Source organism: Oncorhynchus masou, chromosome 24 (genome assembly GCF_036934945.1).
Source record: "Oncorhynchus masou masou isolate Uvic2021 chromosome 24, UVic_Omas_1.1, whole genome shotgun sequence".
Classification (NCBI taxonomy): Eukaryota; Metazoa; Chordata; class Actinopteri; order Salmoniformes; family Salmonidae; genus Oncorhynchus; species Oncorhynchus masou.
The window spans coordinates 51,543,626-51,570,172 of record NC_088235.1 but is presented as its reverse complement, the minus strand read 5'-3'; the positions used below and the strand labels follow the sequence as shown (position 1 = coordinate 51,570,172).

Sequence of the window (26,547 nt, the reverse complement as noted above, 5' to 3'; positions counted from 1 at the left end):
CCTTGATCCTTACTCCTTGATGAGGAACATGACACTAACATGATGAATAGGCAGGCTGACTCCTCTGTGTGTACATTAACAGTGCATTCAGAAAGTATTCAACCCTCCGCCTGAATTTAAAATGTATTCAATTGAGATAATTTGGCACTGGCCTACACATAATACCCCACAATGTCATTTTTCAAAATGTTTACTAATTTATTTCAAATGAAAAGCTGAAATGCCTTGAGTCTGTTAGTATTGAACTCCTTTGTTATGGTATCAATACACCCAGTCACTACAAAGATACAGGCGTCCTTCCTAACTCAGCTTTATTTTTTACCCATCTTCTAATAAGTGCCCTTCTTTGTGAGGTATTGGTAAACCTCCCTGGTCTTTGTGGTTGAATCTGTATTTGAAATTAACTGCTCAAGTGAGGCACCATACAGATAATTGTACGTGTGGGGTACAGAGATAAGGTAGTCATTCAGAAATCACGTTAAAAAATATAATTTCATACAGAGTGAGTCAATTCAATTTATGTGACATGTTATGGTTTGTTTTACTCCTGAACTAATTTAGACTTACCATAATAAAGGTGTTGAAGACTTATTGACTCAACATACGTATATTGTGAACAACTGCAAAAGTGTTGCTAACGCTCTGCGCTTTCTGGAGGACGGAGTTTTTAAATCAAATCAAATCCAGTCAAATGTTATTTGTTTCACATGCGCCAAATACAACCTTACAGTGAAATGCTTACTTACAAGCCCTAAACCAACAATGCAGTTAAGAAAATACCCCCCAAAAAGGTAAGAGATAAGAATAACAAATAATTAAAGAGCAGCAGTGAATAACAATAACGGAATATATACAGGGGGTATCGGTACAGAGTCAATGTGTCAATGTGTGTGGGCACCGGTGTCGAGATAATTGAGGTAATTATGTACATGTAGGTAGAGTTATTAGAGTGACTGTGTATAGATAATAACAGAGAGTAGCGGCGTGGGGGGGTGCAAATAGTCTGGGTAGCCATTAGAGTCTTATGGCTTGGGGGTGGAAGCTGTGTAGAAGCCTCTTGGACCTAGACTTGGCGCTCCGGTACCACTTGCCATGCGGTTGCAGAGAGAACAGTCTATGACAAGGGTGGCTGGAGTCTTTGACAATTTTTAGGGCCTTCCTCTGACACTACCTGGTATACAGGTCCTGGATAGCAGGAAGCTTGTCCCTGGTGGTGTACTGGGCAGTACGCACTACCCTCTGTTTGTGCCTTGCGGTGGGAGGCCGAGCAGTTGCCATACCAGGCAGTGATGCAACCCATCAGCAAGCCTCCAAAATGTCATTCACCTGTTTTCAGATATAGGTTTCTACATTTTTCATGAAGTTGTTTTCATTACAAGTTAAAGCATACTGTTAGCTAGCTAGCTATCGCTAGCTGGCTGGCTGGCTCACTTACTAACATTACGTGTATGATCTGTGTAGTAATATTATTAGAATCTCAGTATCAAGGCTTAGGAGAAGACCCAGATGGAGACAGTTTTATAGTAACAAAAGTTTATTACAGAAACAGGGGGCAGGCAAATGACAGGTCAAGGGCAGGCAGAGAACAGTAGTCCAGAGCAGTCTGGAAGGTACAGAACGGCACGCAGGCTCAGGGTCAGGGCAGGCAGAATGGTCAAAAACTTGGAAAGCTAGAAAACAGGAACTAGAGAAAGACAGAAGCACAGGAAAAACGCTGGTAGGCTTGACAAAACAAACAAACTGGCAACAGACAAACAGAGAACACAGATATAAGTACACTGTGGATAATGGGGAAGATGGGCAACACCTGGAGGGAGGTGGAGACAAGCACAAAGACAAGTCAAACAGATCAGGGTGTGACACTCAGAGCCATTGCTAGTTATAGCCTAATGTTAGCTAGCTAACATTGAATCTAGTCGGTTAGATTTAGCCTCCTGCAGATTCATGCAGGGAGGTAATGTTATAAATTGAGATTATGGTTAATTGTTTAGCTTGCTACCTAGCTACATGCCTAAACAAAAGACTCCAGTATGCAAGTCACCATTTCACTGTACCGTTTACACTTTCTGTATCCTGTACATCCTGCTAGGTAATGTCCCCCCTTATCTCAGCTCACTGGTCATCATAGCAGCACCCACATGTAGCACATGCTCCAGCAGGTATATCTCTCTGGTCACCCCCAAAACCAATTCTTCCTTTGGCCGCCTCTCCTTCCAGATCTCTGCTGCCAATGATTGGAACGAACTACAAACATCTCTGAAACTGGAAACACTTATCTCCCTCACTAGCTTTAAATAAAAGTGAAATACATTTTTCAAAAAATACATGTGACAAATAAACCATGATTTTATTTTATATAGTGTGTGTTTACCAGAGACAGTAATGTGAAGAAACATGACCTGCACCAAAGTCAAATTAGAATATAATGTTAGGCCAACGAGAGGGTGTCCAAGTTCTAAAATTCTTCAGTAGAATGCCCTACTTTAATTTCATCACACTCACAACTGTAAGCTATTTTCTGTAATTAGTGCTGCAATTAGTGCCCCAGATTTTTCTGCCATCTCCTTAGTTATCAGACTCTGCTTCCACGGGGCATTCCACTGATTTCAAAACTCTGTCCTCCATCAACTAGAGAGAAACACTTATTCGTGATATCTTTCAAAAAAGCCATACACATACTGAGCAGCTCTTAGTTATAGACTGAAGCTAGTATTCCCAACTCATCTCTCGGGATGTCCAGCCTATCCGTTATCTCAGCCAATCATGGCTAGCGAGAACGTTCCTGAATTTTCCATGGCTAAACCAACTAAGCTCATAATTTAACAATTTTATTCGTATTTACAGACGGGATACAAGTTTGCTATTAAGGCACATGAAAGTTCACATGTTCCAGAAGGCATTTCTACCAAAAAAAAACAACACCTTTTGATAAGTTCAAATGCCTCGCCTGTGAAGCAGTGATGCGTGACATACACCTTGTTTCCTGAAACAAGTCGCATATTATGAAAGGTCTTATGAATCCGAATTACATACTTTAAGAGTTGTTTATAAATGTGTGAATAACTAGCCTACTAACGTTAACAAAGTGGGAGTAATGATTTTTAAATGATTAATAAACTATTTACTAAACCATTAAATGATTTATTACATTGAAAAAAAATACATAATAAAGTGTACCCCCCATGGAGTGAATAGGTTGGTGTAGAAGATAACTTAAAGGAGTAGTTGACTATTTTACAACATGATGTTAGATGGTACCTCACCCTGAAAGTAGGCTATGGCCCAGGATAAAGTGTTCTTTATTAACACTGCAGTGGGCTAAATCAGGGTCACACAAATCTACTTTGAAAGAAAAGTATACACCTAACACAGATGGTTATGGCCTTACAAAAGAAGGCACCTGTACCATGTCAGATAGAGAGTTGAATGTATTACATTTTGAGTTTGCGTCCCAATATTACACAATTTAAATAGATCACAGAAGACTGAAAAATAACTAAACTGTTAGACACAGAAACACTAGATTAAAAAAAAGATCATGAAAAATATTAATTACATTCCACCCATGAGGCCACTAGGTCATTTTGACTGCACGAAATGACTACACAGCCACTACAATCTTCAGCTAACTTTAGCCACCGCTAGCAAAACATCTATGAAAATTATGGGGCATGTGATCCCCTGTGACCCCAAAAATGTAGAATCAACTCAAATCAACTCCTTATTTGGTTTGATGTTACTTAAAGGTGATTTGGCGATTTAAAAAAAATACAAAACATGTTCACATGCTTCAAAACTTCAATTGTTTTTTAGCTAGTGGTGGCTATATTTAATTACGTTTTGTCGTGGCTGTAAACTGAACAATGGATTCATATTTATCCTGGCTCATAGTCTATATTCAGGCTGAGGAAACAGCTAATATCATGTTGTAAAATAATGAACAACTCCTTTAAATTAAAAACACAATTGTTGACCTCAAATTATACACATCTACATTTTACATTTTAATAATTTACCAGACGCTCTTAACAGGAGGGTAACGTGCCATGCCTCAAGGGCACTGAAAGATTTTTCACCTAGTCGGCTTGGGGATTCGAACCAGCGATCTTTCGGTTACTGGCCACTAGTCTGTTACCATAAATAAAAATAATAATGAATTAAAAATACACTTCATTTGCTCTGCTCCCCTTTTTTTTACCTTTTAATGATCTGACATACCCACGACATACCCAAATCTAACTGCCTGTAGCTCAGGCATTGAAGCAAGGATATGCATATTCTTAATATCATTTGAAAGGTGTCACGCCCTGGTCATAGTATTTTGTGTTTTCTTTATCTATTTGGTCAGGCCAGGGTGTGACATGGGTTTTGTATTGTGGTGTGTTTTGTCTTGGGGTTTTTTCACAGGTATTGGGATTGTAGCTTAGTGGGGTTTTCTAGGTTAGTCTATGGCTGTCTGAAGTGGTTCTCAATCAGAGGCAGGTGTTTATCCTTGTCTCTGATTGGGAACCATATTTAGGCAGCCATATTCTTTGAGTGTTTGTCCTTGTTCCTGTTCTGTGTTACTTTGCACCAGTATAGGCTGGTTTCAGTTTTCGTGTTACGTTTATTGTTTTTTTGTATTTGATTCGTTGTCAGGCACAGGTGTATAGGTGGCAGGGAAGTCAGCCGCAGGAGAGTCAAACGGAGTGTAAAATGGAGTCTTTTAATAAAGTCCACGTAACATGCTCCATAACACTAAAATGTACATACATCAACAAACATGGGTACGAGGACCCGACGCGCAACTATACAACATAAAACTACACTGACAATAAAACAATCTCTGACAAAGACATGAGGGGAAACAGAGGGTTAAATACACAACAGGTAATGAATGGGATTGAAAACAGGTGTGTGGGAAGACAAGACAAAACCAATGGAAAATGAAAAATGGATCAATGATGGCTAGAAGACCGGTGACGTCGAACGCCGAGCACCGCCCGAGCACTTCGGTAGAAGTCGTGACATTCGTGTTTACTTTGTTTCATTAAAACATGAATCGCAATAGCCACGTTGCATTTTGGTCCGACTCTCCTTCACCTATAGAAAACCCTTACAAAAGGAAACACTTTGAAGTTTGTGGAAATGTGAAAGGAATGTAGGAGAATATAACACATTAGATCTGGTAAAAGACAATACAAAAGAAAAACATTTTTTTTAATTGTTTTTGTACAACCATCTTTGAAATGCAAGAGAAAGGCCATAATGTGTTATTCCAGCCCCGGCACAATTTAGATTTTGGACACTAGATGGCAGCAGTGTATGTGCAAAGTTTTAGACTGATCCAATGAACCATTGCATTTCTGTTCAATATGTTGTACCATGACTGACCAAATGTGCCTAATGTGTATATCAATACATTTTCGAGGTCATAACTGTGCACTCTCCTAAAACAATAGTATGGTATTATTTAAATTGTACAGTGCAGTTAGAGTAACAAGAATTGTAGCTTTCTGCCAATATCAGATATTTTTATGTCCTGGGAAATGTTCTTGTTACTTAGAAATTCATGCTAATCGCATTAGCCTACATTAGCTCAATCGTCCCGTGGGGGACCCACCGATCATTAAGAAGTTTTTTAACAACATAGGAAAAATGAATAATTTAGATAGAATTATAATTATTTCACCTAGGGATGTACATCTGAGAGATGCACTTGACAGCATACTTCCTCTCCTCTGAGCCTTTGAAGAGCGGAAAATTAAGTGCCAAAACAAGTAGAAGAAACACAATAACGTTGGCTACTGAACCTCAACAGAGTCCCCTCGCTCCCTAACTTCCCCTTATAATGTGCAAATACATTTTCCCTATTCTCTGTAACCAGAGCTAAATTAGATCACTTTACAGTCAGTGTTTGCAATGGCCTCCAAAGTGCAAACAGTCTCTGTGGGAAACCGACCATGAACAGTTAAAAACTGACAGTAATCTCCAAGGATAACTCATTTGAATAAAACATACACTCACTAGCCAGCCCTTGGCAGATCAATTAGTAGAGTGGAAGAGAGAAGAAGAGAGGGATATTCCTCATTTCCTCCCGCTTGTCTTTACATTGTTCCAATCATTACATCTAGTCAATTTTATCTGGGCTTCAGGCTGATTGGGAGATCTGTTTCTGGGAGCGAGAGAGCAGAGCTTAACAAGCATTCCATGGTGTGGCGTAGTCAGGAAACAGACAATTAAAGTCCAGGTAGCAGATAATGGACCCTATCAGATATTTATGTAGTTAGTGCTGTATAGTAACTAATATACATGGGTTCTAACTTGAAAACCACAAAGACTGATGGAAGGCCCTGAATGCAAGATCATCATTTCTTTGACAAGGTGGAAGAACAGATTGCATGTAGTCTTCTGTACAAGGTAAACTGGTGCGCACCAGGTGGCACTTCCTTTTTAGTATGGAAACTGGCTGTGGCGATTTTTCGACAATATTCACAACATATTGACACAGATACAACCTTTATAGAATTAAAAAAAAAAAAATTCATCAATTACATGTGGAAGACGTATTTGAGTGAACATTAGCAAGCCAGCAGCAGATGAAACATAAAATGAATTATCTCCTCCCTCTCTCCCTGGTTTTAGTTTGTGGCTATCAGTGTCTAGCTGGCTAGGCTTAGGATATTAAATAGCCCATACCAGTGACAATTGTAGGTATGTTATTGACATATGGCAGTACACATACAAAATCTAGCTCACTTATTTTGCCAGCAAGAAAGAAATAGCCTCACTAGCTATTATTACCAACTGCTTTTCAGTCAAATCACGAGTGGTACCATTAGATGATAATACAGATCCTTCAGAAAATATTCAACCCCTTCACTTTGTCCACATTTTGATACGTTACATCCTGATTCTAAAATTGATTTCATAAAACCTTTTCCTCAGCAATCTACACACAATAGCCCATAATGACAAAGCAAAAACAGGATTTAGGCATTTTTGCAAATATATTAAAAATAAAAAATATAAATAACTTATTTACACAAGTATTCAGACCCTTTACTATGAGCCAAAAAATGTTGCTCAGGTGTATCCTGTTTCAATTGATCATCCGTGAGATGTTTCTACAACTGAATTGAAGTCCAGCTGTGGTATATTCTATTGATTGGACATGATTTGGAAAGGTACACACCTGTCTATATAAGGCCACACAGTTGAAAGTGTATGTCAGAGCAAAAACCAAGCAATGAGGTCGAAGGAGTAGAGCTCTGAGACAGGATTGTTTTCTCATGACTACACGTGAGGATTACATTGGGTCAGAGCAGCTTGGCAAGGGCTGACAATCACCAGACGCTCTGCCAGACCCTTTACCACCTCCACACACTGGTCAAACATTTTATGCAGCAGAGGACTCCATGGCTCTCTAGTATTGGGATGGGAATGTCTTTGTCTAGAGAGAGGTTTACCAGCCCAAAACTCTAGCATCCAAAAAGTGAACACCGGAACAATATTTCTAACATAAAGAATATGGGAAATGGTCAGTGGGGAACTAAAGAATAATAATGTTGCTTTTAATATTGTGATATAATTAAAAACTGTATGAACCAAATACTGTAACTTAGGAAGGGCACCCCCTCCAGCTGTCAAGTTTCCATCCAATACGTTTTCTATGTGATATGACAATTCATGAAACCATTTTTTGTAAGATAGGAATGTGATTTTAGGAGTCATAAGAGATAACTTCTAATCATATCCTTTGCACATTAAGTACCCACGCCCCGAATGAGGTCAGAGAGCTTGTCAGCGTGATGGAACTGTCCTTTTTGACCATAGTGCCTGACTAAGAATTAGCAAATCATACCAGAAGATGTGAGACTGTGGTCCACATGTTGAAATGGTTAGAAACTCTGAAACTCTGAACCTCAACACTAGATGAGAAGATAACCTCACCTACCATACCAGGAAACAAGGAGTGTTAACCACATGTGGGAAACGGTTGAAACAACAAAAGGTGAAAAAGATAAACTCACCAGACTATACCTGCACATGAACAGATTGCAGCTGTCCATGTAAAGGGGTTAAAACTCTGACTATCCACACAGGCTAAGAACAAGTTCTGAACAAAAACAGCCCATTGGATACTGGATAACTAAGAAGAAGGACATTGTGACATCTGATGGAACCTCAGAGCATGTACAAGTGGCATGTACAACGGCATTCAAACACGTAAATACATTCATTGCTTCTTACTCCAAAATGGGTGGCGGTTCGAGTGCAAAGTATATGATTCATGTGACGAAAGTCATAGAATGTATCCACGATAAATATTCCTTTTTCTCCATCTCTCTATTTTTCTCACCCCCTTTTACATCTCTGTGTAAAAAGCTATCATATCTTGGTAGTCCACTAGGGACTTTTGTCTCAGACATGTCGACATTTGGTTAGTTTTATCTGTCTTACTTAGATGGAAGACATGAGCTAAATGCGGTAGCTTTACAGCTAGTTAACATTAGCATCAAGGTACCAAGCTAGTTCTTTCACTTCTTTAACCTTAACACTTCCATGCTCACTGAAGCCTGTGATAATTCTCGGTTTCTGCTGGTGCAGATGGCTGTTTGAGATGCTTTAGAAGCCCCATTGATGGTAGGGACAACATCTACTTTGAGAAGCAACTTCTTGATGAAGCCGTCCTTCCATTGTTGATGACTCTGAAAGTTCTCAGGGATGAAATGTGCCCCTCAGATTGACGAGTAGATGTTCAATTTGCCCGCCTCATTCTCACACATTTTAAAGAATCTTTTCATTCACTGTGTGACGTTCAGTACGGGGTATTGTGGGATTGTTTCCAGAAGTTAGTGCTGATTTGGAGAAAACCTCAAACCCAACTTTTAGAACAAGATTACAATATTATAACAATTGATTGAAGAGTTTTATAATTTGTGAATGTTATCTTTGGGTGCTCTAAGTTACCATTATATGCATTTCTGGCATTGAGAAATAGGTGCTACACTTCCTTTAAATCAATAAGACAGCAGTCAGCAGGTTACCATTCCGCCTCCCCCTCATCTCTTTGCACGACAAACGTTATTTGGAAAGCTTTTCTGCAGGTTGCTTACTCAAGCAAAGCACAGGCAAACTTTTAGTCACACTGGCTGAGAGCTCTCACAGCAGCCACTTGTGGTGCCTTAGTGTCTCATTTCTGCTGTATTTCAACCTTGTTATGCAGTAGCTTACCCAGCAGAGGAAAAGAAAACATACAATGGTGGAAGATTTTATTGTTTTGAAGATCCTTTCCAATCACATATCACCATCTTGATATATCACATATCACCCTCATGATATGCACACCACATTTCACTGCACAATATCTAGCGTGTATCACAGCCAACTGAGTAAAGTATTTCACAACCCACAGACAGAATGGAAGTATTGCCTGTGCACTGACCTTGAATGCAGAGAAAAATAATAGAACACTTTGCACCAATCAAGAACTCAAAGGGAGATGGGCTTTGATATACTGTAGGCATTGTTTTTCTTGCTAGTATATGCAAATCCCAGTAACATGGTAAAACGGCTGCAAGTCAAGTTCTCTTTGTGAGGTCAGTGATCTGCGGTAGACATGCAGAGTTGGATACAGTTTATTAATTCTTCTTTGGTGTCCACATCTCTTCCTCTCGTTCTCTCCTTCCAGACTACATAATAATACTCTCTCAATTCCTCTCTCTCCTCCAACATTTCATCTCCCTCTTTTTCTTCCTTCCCCCTCTGTCTCTTCTCTTCTCCTTTCACAAACAGGGTGTCAGATATCTAAAAGTAACAAGGGAAGGAGACATCCAATTAAAAACACAATGCATTATTATTTCAGAGCCTTCCCCACAGGCAATCTGGGAAGCCGTTCAGATGATATAACAGCTCACCAGACCCTATGCCACTACGCCAGCTCAGAGGACACGATAAGGAGGTTTTTACTGTTAATGCATGAGCTCACCAGCTGTGGCAACTATGGACTTTCCCCAGCAGCTTGCGCTTTCCCCCTCTCTCACCCTCCCTAGCTCTCATCCTTCCTCTTCCCCTCTCCCTTGCTCTCTCTCTCTCTTTCTCTCTCTCACTCACAAACACGCACACTCCCAAATGCACAGGGATTGCAGCAGCATGTACTGTACGAGTGCCTATTGCCGGTGAGTGCAGGAGCTGCAGCGGACGAGTGTCAGTGATGCTTGAATGAGGTGAAAGAGAGAGAGAGAGTCAGACAGAGAGAGAGAGAGAAGTAGGGAGGACTTCATTGTGGACCTTACGGGGTTGGAGGCCGTTTTTTTCTATCCTGAACCTTTGCCGATGTGCCACAACTATCCAGCTGTCACTGCAGTGGCTGTTTCTTTGGTACCCTATCCTCTCTCTGGACGGAGCTCTCTATGCCACTACATGAATGGATATGCACCAGCTCAGTGGGAGATCTCTGCTTTCTCATCCTTTGCTCCACTGATTTGTTTCTCAAGGTAAGTGTTTAACACATAAGTCTGTATAGTAATAGCGATAGGAAGTTAATATAGAACATAGGAGAATCTGCACTTAGTGTCAGTTTATCAGCTTTGATTTGTCAAGATACAGCAGGTGCCCGAGTGGTTTGAATGTCTTTACTGTATTTGCTCTGATATACTGTATGTCCGGTTGCTTTATTGTCTAGACGCTGATATGTGGAGGATTCAAAGGGGGCATTCTAGCCAACCAGTAAAAGGCTCACAATTTATCTGGAGAAAGCAATGATGTTGTCTTTATGTTATCTGTTTCACTTTTGGCTGATACTATCTGATTTCCTGTTTAGAAAGTGTAATGAACAGATTACTGAACAAGGAAATGTTCAGGTGAATGTTCAGTTAAATTTTACATATTGATTTAGTCTTGTAGCATTGATCGATTGCACTTAAGGGTTGACCATTATTGCTCTTTTCAATGGGCTAACACGTGATCATTGCATTGTATAATTTTTAGGGATATCAATGATAGTGCTCAAGTGCTTGTGACAGTGAGATGTAGTTGGTGTTCAGTGTTGAACACATACCATAGCTACAGTAGTGCTGCTGAAAGTACAGTGATTATTATGAGCGATATATGTGTTCCTCAAGGCTTCATGTGACGAGGAGATGAGGATCCCACCTGGGACTCGTAACTTATCATGAGTAATGACGTGTGATCTTGACGCTCCCGGCAGAGCACTGCATCACATAGAGGGCAGATCAGATTTTCTCTCTCTCCTCTCTCTGTCTATTAAATACTGTTTCATAGTCATCCCACCCTTCTTTCTCTATAGCCCCGTTTATACCTGGTGCTAACATGCATCATTTGTCCTGATCTTGTCCACATTCTGATTGTGCCAAAATTTTGGGGCAGGTGTAGATGATTAAAAGACGCATTGTGATCTGATTGTGATGAGATCTTCCTGACCACCTCCGGAGGTAATCAGGGATCTAATGTATCTGGATATCGATCAAGTGTAAACAAAGCTGGATGGTCAAGCTGATTAAATCATTATGCAAGCCTCTAAAATAATTGACAGGTAGCACCACTGATGTATTGCATCAATAATTGTCAATAATTCATATTTTTTTCAAAATAATTACAGGGAGACAACAGGAAATCTGGTCACAATGCAGACATAGTGGACGGATAAGAAACACATTTAAATACCATGTGTTGATGTGACACTGATTGGATCATATTGATCAGATCACAAAATCCACATTAGCGCAAGGTGCAAACGAGGCTTCTGAAACCAGTTCAGAGGGTTTGTTCTCCCCCTGCCTCATTTCAAACCAATCTCTGTCTCTACAGAAACCTCTATCTTAGAAACCAGCTTATGGTGTGCCCAAACCATCTTCTATCCTAGGCCCCCACCTCTGTCTCTATCAGTCTAATCAAATATTGGATTCTCTCTTGGCTCTGTTTATGAGAAACCAACCACTTAGTTCCTTCATCCTTTACTGTTGTTGGAGCAATTCAAATTATCTTACTCTTTCTTTGAAACATCAGCAGCCATACCCTCGTCAGTGAGTGAGTAAAAAGGGTGGCTCACAGTAACCTGTAAATATGGTACAATTGGGCAAGGAACAGCTACTGTAAGGCATGGGAACATTAACCAATCTGCCATCTCACTCTCTCCTGCTTCCGGGAAACACCCCTCAGCTCCTCACAGCTCTCTCTCCCTCGTAACCATGTCAATGCGTCAGGTGTAATGTACTTCTCCTTGTCATGGCGATGCTAAACGTACTCTTCAGAAAGATCCATTTCATAGCACTGGCTTTCAGTGAGCAGATGAGCAAATTGAGGCCTTTTTAAAAGCTCCCCTACTCCTCTGTAAAAGAAAGTGCAGTGCAGTGATGAATCTTTTAAGCCAATGCCATAAAGCACACTGTCTCAGGTGTATCCTGCAGCCCAGCAAGTTACTAAGAATTCACCAGACAGACAGAACCGAGATATGAGGATGTGCATTACTGCGGGATACCTAGCCTATAACTTGGTGGGAATGTCAAAAAATATATAGTAAGTACCACACATATACTACAGTGTGTAGTATAGTATTCTACAGTATACAAAAAAATTATATAGTAAGTACTGAACATGATCGAGGGATACTGCAGTGTGGAGTATAGTATTCTACAGTATGCTACAATTTGCTACAGAATTCTATAGTAAGTACTATAATATTCTATAGTAAACTGTAGTATTTTTTCATGTGGGGAAGGCCAGTATGATAATGATAAGAAAACCAATTCTTACAGATGTCCCCACATCACGCACATTATTCTCAAATCACATATTGTGCAATGGATGGCGAAGTACTTCTGATTAGGTCAACTTGCATGATCAAACAGTAGATACAAAGTACCCAACAAAGAGTTATGGCCCCTCCTCTTTTGGCATCCTAGTATTAAAACAGGGTGCCAATATGCTATGCAACACACACATCTGGCGTGTGTCCTCAGATATTCCCAATTATAAACTGGGTGGTACGAGCCCTGAATGCTGATTGGCTGAAAGCTGTGGTACTGTATATCAGACCGTATACCAAGGGTTGACAAAACATTTATTTTTACTGCTCTAATTACATTGGTAACCAGTTTATAATAGCAATAAGGACTTCTGAGGTTTGTGGTATATGGCCAATATACCTCAACTAAGTGCTATATCCAGGCACTCTGCGATGTGTCATGCATAAGAACAGCCATTAGCCATGGTATATTGGCCTTATACCACACCATGTCAGGCCTTTTATCTTAATTATCTCTCTCTGTATAATGGGTTTTTCCAAGATGGTGTAATGGGGGAATTGGTGCATTGGGGCAGTCGATGCTCCTCAGATGAGCAAGGGGAGGACCATCCTCCTCAGTGAATCAAATAAATAAATAGTGAAACATTAAAAAAGTTATATTTTTTTGATAATATTGAGAAACAACCTCGTTTTACAAGTAGCTTTTCCTTTTACCATGTAATTACCTATGCCATATCATATTCTATGATTAGCTTCTTCAGTAGATAATGCTAATGATCTTTACTCCACAAATAGAGTTGTGAAGTACTGTATGTTATATCAATTAATTTTGTTGTGTAAATAACACTTTCATGGTGCTGTGAGCAGTGCTCGGACTGTGCCATACACACTCAGTAAAAAGGGTATGGTTAGAGTACAGTATTCTTCCCTGGGTACAAAAGGTTTAAATACACATAATGTGCCTTCAGAGGTACACATAATGATCTCACATGGTACTGTTTGGTTTGTTTAAGGGTACATGTGTGGCAGTGGAGGCTCCTCAGAGCAGGAAGGGGAGGACCATCCTCCTCAGTGAATTTCATAAAAAAATGAAAATAGCAAAACATTAGAAGTTGTATTTTTGAGATACAAATGTACTAAATATATTCACGTTACCAAAACAATGATTTTAAACACACTGTTTTTCAATGAAGGTCTACAGCAGCCTCAACAGCACTCTGTAGGGAAGAACCATGGTGTAGCCGTAGGACAGCTAGCTTCCTTCCTACTGTGGGTACATTGAATTCAATACAAAAACCTAGGAGGCTCAGGCTCACCCCCTTCCATAGACTCAAATCAAATCAAATTTTATTTGTCACATACACATGGTTAGCAGATGTTAATGCGAGTGTAGCGAAATGCTTGTGCTTCTAGTTCCGACAATGCAGTAATAACCAACAAGTAATCTAACTAACAATTCCAGAACTACTGTCTTATACACAAGTGTAAGGGGATAAAGAATATGTACATAAAGATATATGAATGAGTGATGGTACAAGGCAGCATAGGCAAGATACAGTAGATGGTATCGAGTACAGTATATACATATGAGATGAGTATGTAAACAAAGTGGCATAGTTAAAGTGGCTAGTGATACATGTATTACATAAGGATGCAGTAAATGATATAGAGTACAGTATATACGTATACATATGAGATGAATAATCTAGGGTATGTAAACATTATATTGGGTAGCATTGTTTAACATGGCTAGTGATATATTTTACATCATTTCCCATCAATTCCCATTATAAAGTGGCTGGAGTTGAGTCAGTGTGTTGGCAGCAGCCACTCAATGTTAACTGTTTAACAGTCTGATGGCCTTAAGATAGAAGCTGTTTTTCAGTCTCTCAGTCCCAGCTTTGATGCACCTGTACTGACCTCGCCTTCTGGATGATAGCAGGGTGAACAGGCAGTGGCTCGGGTGGTTGTTGTCCTTGATGATCTTTATGGCCTTCCTGTAACACTGGGTGGTGTAGGTGTCCTGGAGGGCAGGTAGTTTGCCCCCGGTGATGCGTTGTGCAGACCTCACTACCCTCTGGAGAGCCTTACGGTTGTGGGCGGAGCAGTTGTCGTACCAGGCGGTGATACAGCCCGCCAGGATGCTCTCGATTGTGCATCTGTAGAAGTTTGTGAGTGCTTTTGGTGACAAGCCAAATTTCTTCAGCCTCCTGAGGTTGAAGAGGCGCTGCTGCGCCTTCTTCACGATGCTGTCTGTGTAAGTGGACCAATTCAGTTTGTCTGTGATGTGTATGCCGAGGAACTTAAAACGTTCTACCCTCTCCACTACTGTTCCATCGATGTGGATAGGGGGGTGTTCCCTCTGCTGTTTCCTGAAGTCCACAATCATCTCCTTAGTTTTGTTGACGTTGAGTGTGAGGTTATTTTCCTGACACCACACTCCGAGGGCCCTCACCTCCTCCCTGTAGGCCGTCTCGTCGTTGTTGGTAATCAAGCCTACCACTGTTGTGTCGTCCGCAAACTTGATGATTGAGTTGGAGGCGTGCGTGGCCACGCAGTCGTGGGTGAACAGGGAGTACAGGAGAGGGCTCAGAACGCACCCTTGTGGGGCCCCAGTGTTGAGGATCAGCAGGGTGGAGATGTTGTTGCCCACCCTCACCACCTGGGGGTGGCCCGTCAGGAAGTCCAGTACCCAATTGCACAGGGCGGGGTCGAGACCCAGGGTCTCGAGCTTGATGACGAGCTTGGAGGGTACTATGGTGTTAAATGCCGAGCTGTAGTCGATGAACAGCATTCTCACATAGATATTCCTCTTGTCCAGATGGGTTAGGACAGTGTGCAGTGTGGTTACATTTACATTTACATTTAAGTCATTTAGCAGACGCTCTTATCCAGAGCGACTTACAAATTGGTGAATTCACCTTCTGACATCCAGTGGAACAGCCACTTTACAATAGTGTATTTAAATCATTAAGGGGGGGGTGAGAAGGATTACTTATCTTATCCTAGGTATTCCTTGAAGAGGTGGGGTTTCAGGTGTCTCCGGAAGGTGGTGATTGACTCCGCTGTCCTGGCGTCGTGAGGGAGTTTGTTCCACCATTGGGGGGCCAGAGCAGCGAACAGTTTTGACTGGGCTGAGCGGGAACTGTACTTCCTCAATGGTAGGGAGGCGAGCAGGCCAGAGGTGGATGAACGCAGTGCCCTTGCTTGGGTGTAGGGCCTGATCAGAGCCTGGAGGTACTGCGGTGCCGTTCCCCTCACAGCTCCGTAGGCAAGCACCATGGTCTTGTAGCGGATGCGAGCTTCAACTGGAAGCCAGTGGAGAGAGCGGAGGAGCGGGGTGACGTGAGAGAACTTGGGAAGGTTGAACACCAGACGGGCTGCGGCGTTCTGGATGAGTTGTAGGGGTTTAATGGCACAGGCAGGGAGCCCAGCCAACAGCGAGTTGCAGTAATCCAGACGGGAGATGACAAGTGCCTGGATTAGGACCTGCGCCGCTTCCTGTGTGAGGCAGGGTCGTACTCTGCGGATGTTGTAGAGCATGAACCTACAGGAACGGGCCACCGCCATGATGTTGGTTGAGAACGACAGGGTGTTGTCCAGGATCACGCCAAGGTTCTTAGCGCTCTGGGAGGAGGACACAATGGAGTTGTCAACCGTGATGGCGAGATCATGGAACGGGCAGTCCTTCCCCGGGAGGAAGAGCAGCTCCGTCTTGCCGAGGTTCAGCTTGAGGTGGTGATCCGTCATCCACACTGATATGTCTGCCAGACATGCAGAGATGCGATTCGCCACCTGGTCATCAGAAGGGGGAAAGGAGAAGATTAATTGTGTGTCGTCTGCATAGCAATGATAGGAGAGACCATGTGAGGTTATGACAGAGCCAAGTGACTTGGTGTATAGCGAGAATAGGAGAGGGCCTAGAACAGAGCCCTGGGGGACACCAGTGGTGAGAGCGCGTGGCGAGGAGACAGATTCTCGCCACGCCACCTGGTAGGAGCGACCTGTCAGGTAGGACGCAATCCAAGCGTGGGCCGCGCCGGAGATGCCCAACTCGGAGAGGGTGGAGAGGAGGATCTGATGGTTCACAGTATCGAAGGCAGCCGATAGGTCTAGAAGGATGAGAGCAGAGGAGAGAGAGTTAGCTTTAGCAGTGCGGAGCGCCTCCGTGATACAGAGAAGAGCAGTCTCAGTTGAATGACTAGTCTTGAAACCTGACTGATTTGGATCAAGAAGGTCATTCTGAGAGAGATAGTGGGAGAGCTGGCCAAGGACGGCACGTTCAAGAGTTTTGGAGAGAAAAGAAAGAAGGGATACTGGTCTGTAGTTGTTGACATCGGAGGGATCGAGTGTAGGTTTTTTCAGAAGGGGTGCAACTCTCGCTCTCTTGAAGACGGAAGGGACGTAGCCAGCGGTCAGGGATGAGTTGATGAGCGAGGTGAGGTAAGGGAGAAGGTCCCCGGAAATGGTCTGGAGAAGAGAGGAGGGGATAGGGTCAAGCGGGCAGGTTGTTGGGCGGCCAGCCGTCACAAGAAGCGAGATTTCATCTGGAGAGAGAGGGGAGAAAGAGGTCAGAGCACAGGGTAGGGCAGTGTGAGCAGAACCAGCGGTGTCGTTTGACTTAGCAAACGAGGATCGGATGTCGTCGACCTTCTTTTCAAAATGGTTGACGAAGTCATCTGCAGAGAGGGAGGAGGGGGGGGGGGGAGGAGGATTCAGGAGGGAGGAGAAGGTGGCAAAGAGCTTCCTAGGGTTAGAGGCAGATGCTTGGAATTTAGAGTGGTAGAAAGTGGCTTTAGCAGCAGAGACAGAGGAGGAAAATGTAGAGAGGAGGGAGTGAAAGGATGCCAGGTCCGCAGGGGAGGCGAGTTTTCCTCCATTTCCGCTCGGCTGCCCGGAGCTCTGTTCTGTGAGCTCGCAATGAGTCATCGAGCCACGGAGCGGGAGGGGGAGGACCGAGCCGGCCTGGAGGATAGGGGACATAGAGAGTCAAAGGATGCAGAAAGGGAAGAGAGGAGGGTTGAGGAGGCAGACTCAGGAGAAAGGTTGGAGAAGGTATGAGCAGAGGGAAGAGATGATAGGATGGAAGAGGAGAGAGTAGCGGGGGAGAGAGAGCGAAGGTTGGGACGGCGCGATACCATCCGAGTAGGGGCAGTGTGGGAAGTGTTGGATGAGAGCGAGAGGGAAAAGGATACAAGGTAGTGGTCGGAGACTTGGAGGGGAGTTGCAATGAGGTTAGTGGAAGAACAGCATCTAGTAAAGATGAGGTCGAGCGTATTGCCTGCCTTGTGAGTAGGGGGGAAGGTGAGAGGGTGAGGTCAAAAGAGGAGAGGAGTGGAAAGAAGGAGGCAGAGAGGAATGAGTCAAAGGTAGACGTGGGGAGGTTAAAGTCGCCCAGGACTGTGAGAGGTGAGCCGTCCTCAGGAAAGGAGCTTATCAAGGCATCAAGCTCATTGATGAACTCTCCGAGGGAACCTGGAGGGCGATAAATGATAAGGATGTTAAGCTTGAAAGGGCTGGTAACTGTGACAGCATGGAATTCAAAGGAGGCGATAGATAGATGGGTAAGGGGAGAGAGAGAGAATGACCACTTGGGAGAGATGAGGATCCCGGTGCCACCACCCCGCTGACCAGAAGCTCTCGGGGTGTGCGAGAACACGTGGGCGGACGAAGAGAGAGCAGTAGGAGTAGCAGTGTTATCTGTGGTGATCCATGTTTCCGTCAGTGCCAGGAAGTCGAGGGACTGGAGGGAGGCATAGGCTGAGATGAACTCTGCCTTGTTGGCCGCAGATCGGCAGTTCCAGAGGCTACCGGAGACCAGGAACTCCACGTGGGTCGTGCGCGCTGGGACCACCAGATTAGGGTGGCCGCGGCCACGCGGTGTGGAGCGTTTGTATGGTCTGTGCAGAGAGGAGAGAACAGGGATAGATAGACACATAGTTGACAGGGTACAGAAGAGGCTACGCTAATGCAAAGGAGATTGGAATGACAAGTGGACTACACGTCTCGAATGTTCAGAAAGTTAAGCTTACGTAGCAAGAATCTTATAGACTAAAATGATTGAAATGATACAGTACTGCTGGAGTAGGCTAGCTGGTAGTGGCTGCGATGTAGCTAACCTAGAAAATCGCTCTAGGCTAAACAATTGACTTAGATACAAAGACGGCTATGTAGCTAGCTAGCTACGATCAAACAAAACAAACCGTTGTACTGTAATAGTTACTACAGTGCTGCTATTCGGGGGCTAGCTGGCTAGCTACGTTAAGAGAACGACAATAGCTGGCCAGCTAACCTAGAAAATCGCTCTAGGCTACACAATTGTCTTAGATACAAAGACGGCTATGTAGCTAGCTAGCTACGATCAAACAAAACAAACCGTTGTACTGTAATAGTTACTACAGTGCTGCTATTCGGGGGCTAGCTGGCTAGCTACGTTGAAAGACCGACAATAGGTGGCCAGCTAACCTAGAAAATCGCTCTAGACTACACAATTGTCTTAGATACAAAGACGGCTATGTAGCTGGCTAGCTACGATCAAACAAATCAAACCGTTGTACTGTAATGAAGTGAAATGAAAAATGTGATACTGGTTGAGATTGCATCGTCTGTGGACCTATTTGGGCGGTAAGCAAATTGGAGTGGGTCTAGGGTGTCAGGTAGGGTGGAGGTGATATGGTCCTTGACTAGTCTCTCAAAGTACTTCATGATGACGGAAGTGAGTGCTACGGGGCGGTAGTCGTTTAGCTCAGTTACCTTAGCTTTCTTGGGAACAGGAACAATGGTGGCTCTCTTGAAGCATGTGGGAACAGCAGACTGGTATAGGGATTGATTGAATATGTCCGTAAACACACCAGCCAGCTGGTCTACGCATGCTCTGAGGGCGCGGCTGGGGATGTCGTCTGGGCCTGCAGCCTTGCGAGGGTTAACACGTTTAAATGTTTTACTCACCTCGGCTGCAGTGAAGGAGAGTCCGCATGTTTTCGTTGCAGGCCGTGTCAGTGGCACTGTATTGTCCTCAAAGCTGGCAAAAAAGTTATTTTGTCTGCCTGGGAGCAAGACATCCTGGTCCGTGACTGGGCTGGTTTTCTTTTTGTAGTCCGTGATTGACTGTAGACGCTGCCACATACCTCTTGTGTCTGAGCCGTTGAATTGAGATCCTACTTTGTCTCTATACTGACGCTTAGCTTGTTTGATAGCCTTGCGGAGGGAATAGCTGCACTGTTTGTATTCGGTCATGTTACCAGTCACCTTGCCCTGATTAAAAGCAGTGGTTCGCACTTTCAGCTTCACGCGAATGCTGCCATCAATTCACGGTTTCTGGTCTGGGAATGTTTTAATCGTTGCTATGGGAACGACATCTTCAACTCGCACACCGAATCAGCGTATTTGTCAATATTGCTGTCTGACGCAATACAAAACATATCCCAGTCCATGTGATGGAAGCAGTCTTGGAGTGTGGAATCAGCTTGGTCGGACCAGCGTTGGACAGACCTCAGCGTGGGAGCTTCTTGTTTTAGTTTCTGTCTGTAGGCAGGGATCAGCAAAATGGAGTCGTGGTCAGCTTTTCCGAAAGGAGGGCGGGGCAGGACCTTATATGCGTTGCAGAAGTTAGAATAACAATGATCCAATGTTTTGCCAGCCCTGGTTGCGCAATCGATATGCTGATACAATTTAGGGAGTCTTGTTTTCAGATTAGCCTTGTTAAAATCCCCAGCTACAATGAATGCAGCCTCAGGATGTATGGATTCCAGTTTGCAAAGAGTCAAATAAAGTTCGTTCAGAGCCATCGATGTGTCTGCTTGGGGGGGAATATATACGGCTGTGATTATAATCGAAGAGAATTCTCTTGGTAGATAATGCGGTCGACATTTGGTTGTGGGGAATTCTAAATCAGGTGAACGGAAGGATTTGAGTTCCTGTATGTTTCTGTGATCACACCACGTCTCGTTAGCCATAAGGCATACGCCCCCGCCCTCTTCTTACCAGAAAGATGTTTGTTTCTGTCGGCGCGATGCGTGGAGAAACCCGCTGGCTGCACCGACTCCGATAGCGTCTCTCCAGTGAGCCATGTTTCCGTGAAGCAAATAACGTTACAGTCTCTGATGTCCCTCTGGAATGCTACCCTTGCTCGGATTTCATCAACCTTGTTGTCAAGAGACTGGACAGTGGCGAGAAGAATGCGAGGGAGTGGTGCACGATGTGCCCGTCTCCGGAGTCTGACCAGAAGACTGCCTCGTTTCCCTCTTTTACGGAGTCGGTTTTTTGGGTCGCCGGCTGGGATCCATTCCGTTGTCCTGAGTGAAAGGCAGAACACAGGATCCGCTTCGCGAAAGTCATATTCTTGGTCGTACTGATGGTGAGTTGACGCTGATCTTATATTCAGTAGTTCTTCTCAACTGTATGTAATGAAACCTCAGATGACCTGGGGTACTAATGTAAGAAATAACACGTAAAAAAAAAAACGGCATAGTTTCCTAGGAACGCGAAGCGAGGCGGCCATCTCTGTCGGCGCCAGAAGTGTAGTAATTATGACAACTTCTGGAGGATGTCCTCCAACGTATCAGAGCCTCTGCAGCATGAACTGACATGTTGTCCACCTATTCAGAGAATGAATATAGGGCTGAAAGCATAAGCTACAGCTAGCTAGCACTGCAGTGCATAAAATGTGGTGAGAGTTGACTGGGGCGGCATGGTAGCCTAGTGGTTTTGGACTAGTAACCGAAAGGTTGCAAGTTCAAATCCCAGAGCTGACAAGGTACTAAATATGTCGTTCTGCCCCTGAACAGGCAGTTAACCCACTGTTCCTAGGCTGTCATTGAAAATAAGAATTTGTTCTTAACTGACTTGCCTAGTAAAAAAAAGAGAGAGAAAGACAATAGATTTCTACAAAATGAAAGAGAAGCTAGAGAGAGGGCAATAAAGAGAGAGCTGTCTATATTTTTACTTTAAATTTCACTTAGCTGGTGGCTGCAGCTAGCTTGTTTAGCCTACTCAAACACCTGGCACAAACAGAGAGGGATGCTATGTTAGCTAGCTGGCAATGACTATCCAACACTGGCACACTTCCAAGTCAAAGTACATTTTTGGTTTAATTTATTTATTGCCACCTGGGCCCGCCTGTGTAGCTGCTAAGCTATTTTATCACAACGATGTAGGCTGTGTGTAGTGGTTAATGGTTATGATACGAAGGTTTGGTTTGGAAAGGTTTTTTCGACTGGCCACAGACAACTGAGAGTATACAGATCATACGGTTTGTATGTGGTTGCTATGAAAGTGAACTGTGTTTGTGTGTATTCATTCCACCGATTCTATTGAAAAACGTTTCTTATAATGAAGCAAGTGGAATATACCGGGGATAAACTTACCTGAATTTGTCCAATAAAAACACTTCTTTGCAACTATTGGACTAATGATTACACTCTAGATCAGCTACATGTAGGCAAGAGTGTGCAAGACAGTATTGAATGTGTCACTGCTTGTCACCTTGACTGCAAAAAAAAACCCATCTCGACCAATCATGGGCTAGGTTGTAGCAACGATGGGTATAGGGAGTATAATGTACCAGCCGAAACCTATCAATGTTACATTGAGCTGGGTGAATAGAATATGAATGACAGCCATCCAATATGCTTAAACAGCACCAACCACCACTGTGTTGGGGAATTAGTATGTGGTGTCAGAACATAAATAGTACGGATTTCTATGATTTGATGCACTGAGAAAACATGCCTTGGCAGCAGATAGACAGCAAACTGCAAGTGAGTTATGGTTTTCCATTCACTGATGATATGCATCACGTGTCAAGGTCAATGCCATTGATAGTGCTGCTATCAATGCCTCTGTAATACCATTACTATACCATTTATGAGAGTGGATAGGCTGCATTTTAATCCTACAAACACGCCTTATCAGGAGAGCATGTCAATCACTACACCTCAAGAGAATCTCTCTAGAAGCATGTTCACATGCTGGAGCTGGAGGCAGAGCTGAATATCATAAGTCAGTAATGTTATAGATTTGCTAGCAGGGATAGTGATACATTCATATATATATATATATATATATATATATATATATATATATATATATATATATATATATATATATATATATATATATATATATATAACCAGACAGCTCAGTCCTATGTCCAAATAACTGACAGAAAACACTAGATAATTATGGCGATGACCACTCAATCATAGCATCTGATGTGGAGTTTTCTATCTAACATTTCTGTGTGAAGAACTGAAGGGCAATTGTAACAGACAGCATGGTCTGCCAGAGTTCATAAGGAGATTTAAGAGGATTGCTTTTGCAATTTTAGAGCCAATGCATTATTCATAATCCCCTGGATGGTTGGGGCCAAACCAGGGAAGAACCTCTGGTCATTAGCAGTGATAGGTAGCCCTGGGAAGTAGGGAGTGAGTATGAAGAGGAAAAGTAACTGGTTATTCAGAGGAGCTGTGGCGGTGACACATACTCAGTTGTCTCTAAAATGATCATATGACACTCCAGGTTTGCTCAAGAACCTTGAGGGAATGAGTATTTTTTAAATATACAGTATATATTCTCTATGTGTGAAATAGCATTTAGCTTCTTTACATGCTTTGTCTTGTGTTTGAATATAAAGTAAGGACGACTCGAGGGGACTTTGTATGGATCTAGATACAATTCAATGGTTTGAGATGGCAAGAGGAATATATCTAAAAAGGCTTCCCTTTCATCTGTAGTCTGAGATACAAAAAAAGGTCATAATGTCTACAAGGCTACAAAGTAAAACACCTGGCACGATTCCCAATGCATTCAGTTAGCCCTTTTATCAGCCCTTGTCCAATGCTATCTTAATATTGTGTGAGTGAGAGAACCTGAAGTACTGACAGACTCTCTTTAAAACGTTGATAATGGGGCTTCCTTTCTTCCTTTTATTCAGGTGACATTAGGGGTAGTGTGGTAGAATCATTGCTCATATATTGCCCACATGGACAGAAGGCAATGCTAAGACTAATACAGGCTCTTGGATAACTCCAAAATATCAATGACAAACATATGAATTTTCTACATAACTTCATAACCTCATTACAGTCTGTTTCATTATAAGCAAATTGTGTGGGGTAATGCTTTGGACTTTGGACTTATAAGGAGTTTGAGATGAAAAAACAGTATGTCACCAAGCATACTGATGGATTGACTACGTCTCAAAATGATTGAACGTGATTGCTTTCAGAGAAGTGACTATGCCATGAAGGGCCTGCATTTGTGTAGTAACAAATGATGCGTTCAGGTTTATTTATCACATAGTGTCTCATCGTATAAAGATGATGAACTAGCTCAGCTCTGATATTTCCTTTTAACACAATTCCATTCCCTAAAACTGCTTTCCATGTTAGTCCGTTGGTAATCAAATCTATTATAAATCTTGTACACTATTCCAATGACACAAAGTCAAACATTATTCAATGCAATACAGCCCCTTAAATACAACAGCCCAGAATGTGGAATATCTATAGAAATATTTATTTGGCATAACAATAATAACATAAAATAGGTCTGTGTCTGTGTGTGTCTCATCTGTGACAGAAATCGTGATCTCATATAAATTCATCTCTGGGCCCGGTTGGATAAAACATTTAAAGTTATCTTTTCCCTTAAAGTTTCATTAACTTTAAGTCAGTTGCACAAAACATTTTAAGGTGAATACCCCCCCCTTAAATTGAGTGGCAAAGTTAAGGATCCACATGATGTACCTTAACTGCTTCATTCAGTATCAATTTCAATGTAAACGTAATTTGTGGAGTTGAATGTCGCTTTCGTCTGCCCTGGTTACAAAAGGAAAACATTAACCAGCTAGCTACTTACCTAAACAATGGAAGGTGCACAAACCATGGCTACAAAGCTAGCTGGCTAGTTAGCTATCTACTCTTTCAGCCGTACATGCTTTCAAACTACAGTAAAACCCCTTAAGTATGCTCTACTTAAGGGGTTTTAGGGGATCGTTGAGGGGATCTATTTAACACCCTTAAACAATTATCTTAGATAGGGGACAATTATTCCTTAAGGTGGACCCTTAAGGAAAACACTTAAGATGTTTTATGCAACCGGGCCCTGACAGTCTAGATGTTAGTTGCTCAGTAACAGAACAAAGAAAATAAAAACGATCTGCTGCCTAAAGTAAATGTACTGTGATTAAACCCCAGCATATTATGACATACACTGTATATTTCTCTCCCTTCTCCCAGAAACCATGGTGAGCAAGGAGAGCAGCAGGGTCGTGCTCTCCAACTCAGAGTCAGATTCAGAGACAGGCCCGTCACATAGCTTGGAGGCACAATACGGTCCTGACGGCAAACAGCAGGTGAAGAAGAGGAACAAAGCCTTACAAGTCCGCTTCAAGGATATCTGTGACGCCCAGAACGAGCAGCGGGCAGGGGGGCGAGGAGCAAGGTCCATTTCCTGTAAAGTGGCATACAGGAAGTACATGGCGATGCCTGCGCGGCGCTCCATCCCCAATGTGACTAAGAGCACGGGTGTTCAGACGTCACCAGACCTTACGAAACACTACCAGACTTTCCCCTTCGAGCGAAAGAAAGGCCACACCATCAAACACACGGCCTTGGTGGAGGACTACAAGGGTCAAAACAATGGGTTTTTGAGTGACTTGAAAGGTCAGGACGAGGCAGTGAGTTTAGAGCAGTGCTCATCATCTCAGGGTGCAGGGAAGCATGTGCGGCAGACGCAGGCACTGCTCCACCACAGGGACGACAGCAGTGGCACAGAGGATCTGTTATCCGGTGCCAACTGCGTAGACGGGCGTGCATGCCCGGACCCCTCTCTCCTCACAAAGGGCACAGAGTGCTTTGCAAATGACCCAACTCCCATGGGAGAGCCGGAGAACCAGGCTTCTGGCGTGAGGACCAAACACAAAGTATTATCCAAAGTGGACACGACGGGTGCCAACCCTTCCGCCAAACGCCAGTTGGCAAACTGCGAGGAACTCTTACAGGACACAAGATTAAAGGTCACAAGTCCTGTTGCCTGGAACTCCCTGACGCAAGTGGAAAGTCTAGGCCTAGGGAGTCCGTCGGTGCACCACAAACGCAAGAAGGCCATGCAGCCCAATGGACAACAGTCTCAGACACTGCCCCACCCCCACAGTGCTGGCTGCTCTGTGGTCAAGGTAAAGGCACATCAGTACCAATCAGGGACTTTACCAGCCCCAAGGAAAACACAGTCGGGCCTGGAGGATCAGGCTTGCCCTCCAGGGCGGCAGGGTGCCTGTCAGCAGATAGTGCCCTTACCTGGGAATGGGGATATTAAGGGAAAGCTCCAGGCCATGGAAAACCTCATCAGCTCCAGTCAGGAGACCATCAAGGTTTTACTGGGGGTCATCCAAGAGCTGGAGAAGGGCGAGGCTCAAAGAGAAGGGTGAGTTGAACCATCCACCATGCATTACTTCATAGGAGGGTGGTGTCAAAATAAAATATATAGATTTTTAAAGATTTATTTTGCGGAATTGCCTTCTTGAACATATTAACTTTCATGTGCCTTGATTACAAACTAGTATGTGATCTGTAAATATGGATAAAACATTTAAATTACGAGCCTAGTTTAGCCAAGGAGAAAGCACTGAGCTATATAGGGAGAAAGACAGTATCCTTCCTGGTCAGCCATGATTGGCTGAGATAATGGAGGGACTGAAGATGCCAAGAGATGAGTCCTGATTGGTCTGTCATGTCACAGGCATCTGTCTATAACAGAATGGGGGCTTACATGGTCAGTTTATAGATAATCTTGGCTAT

At 43.2% G+C, this 26,547-nt stretch overlaps 1 protein-coding gene across 1 annotated transcript in view; it reads left to right on the top strand.

Annotated features, from left to right (window-relative positions):
- The first annotated feature begins 10,172 nt into the window (after positions 1-10,172).
- LOC135511629 (inhibitory synaptic factor 2A-like) overlaps positions 10,173-26,547 on the top strand; it is a 36,634-nt gene continuing 20,259 nt past the window's right edge. Inside the window, exons 1-2 of the mRNA XM_064933114.1 lie at positions 10,173-10,478; positions 24,988-26,173. Of these exons, the coding sequence (XP_064789186.1) occupies positions 24,993-26,173 (1,181 nt within the window). The 5' untranslated portion in view covers positions 10,173-10,478; positions 24,988-24,992. The remainder of the gene's footprint in view (positions 10,479-24,987; positions 26,174-26,547) is intronic.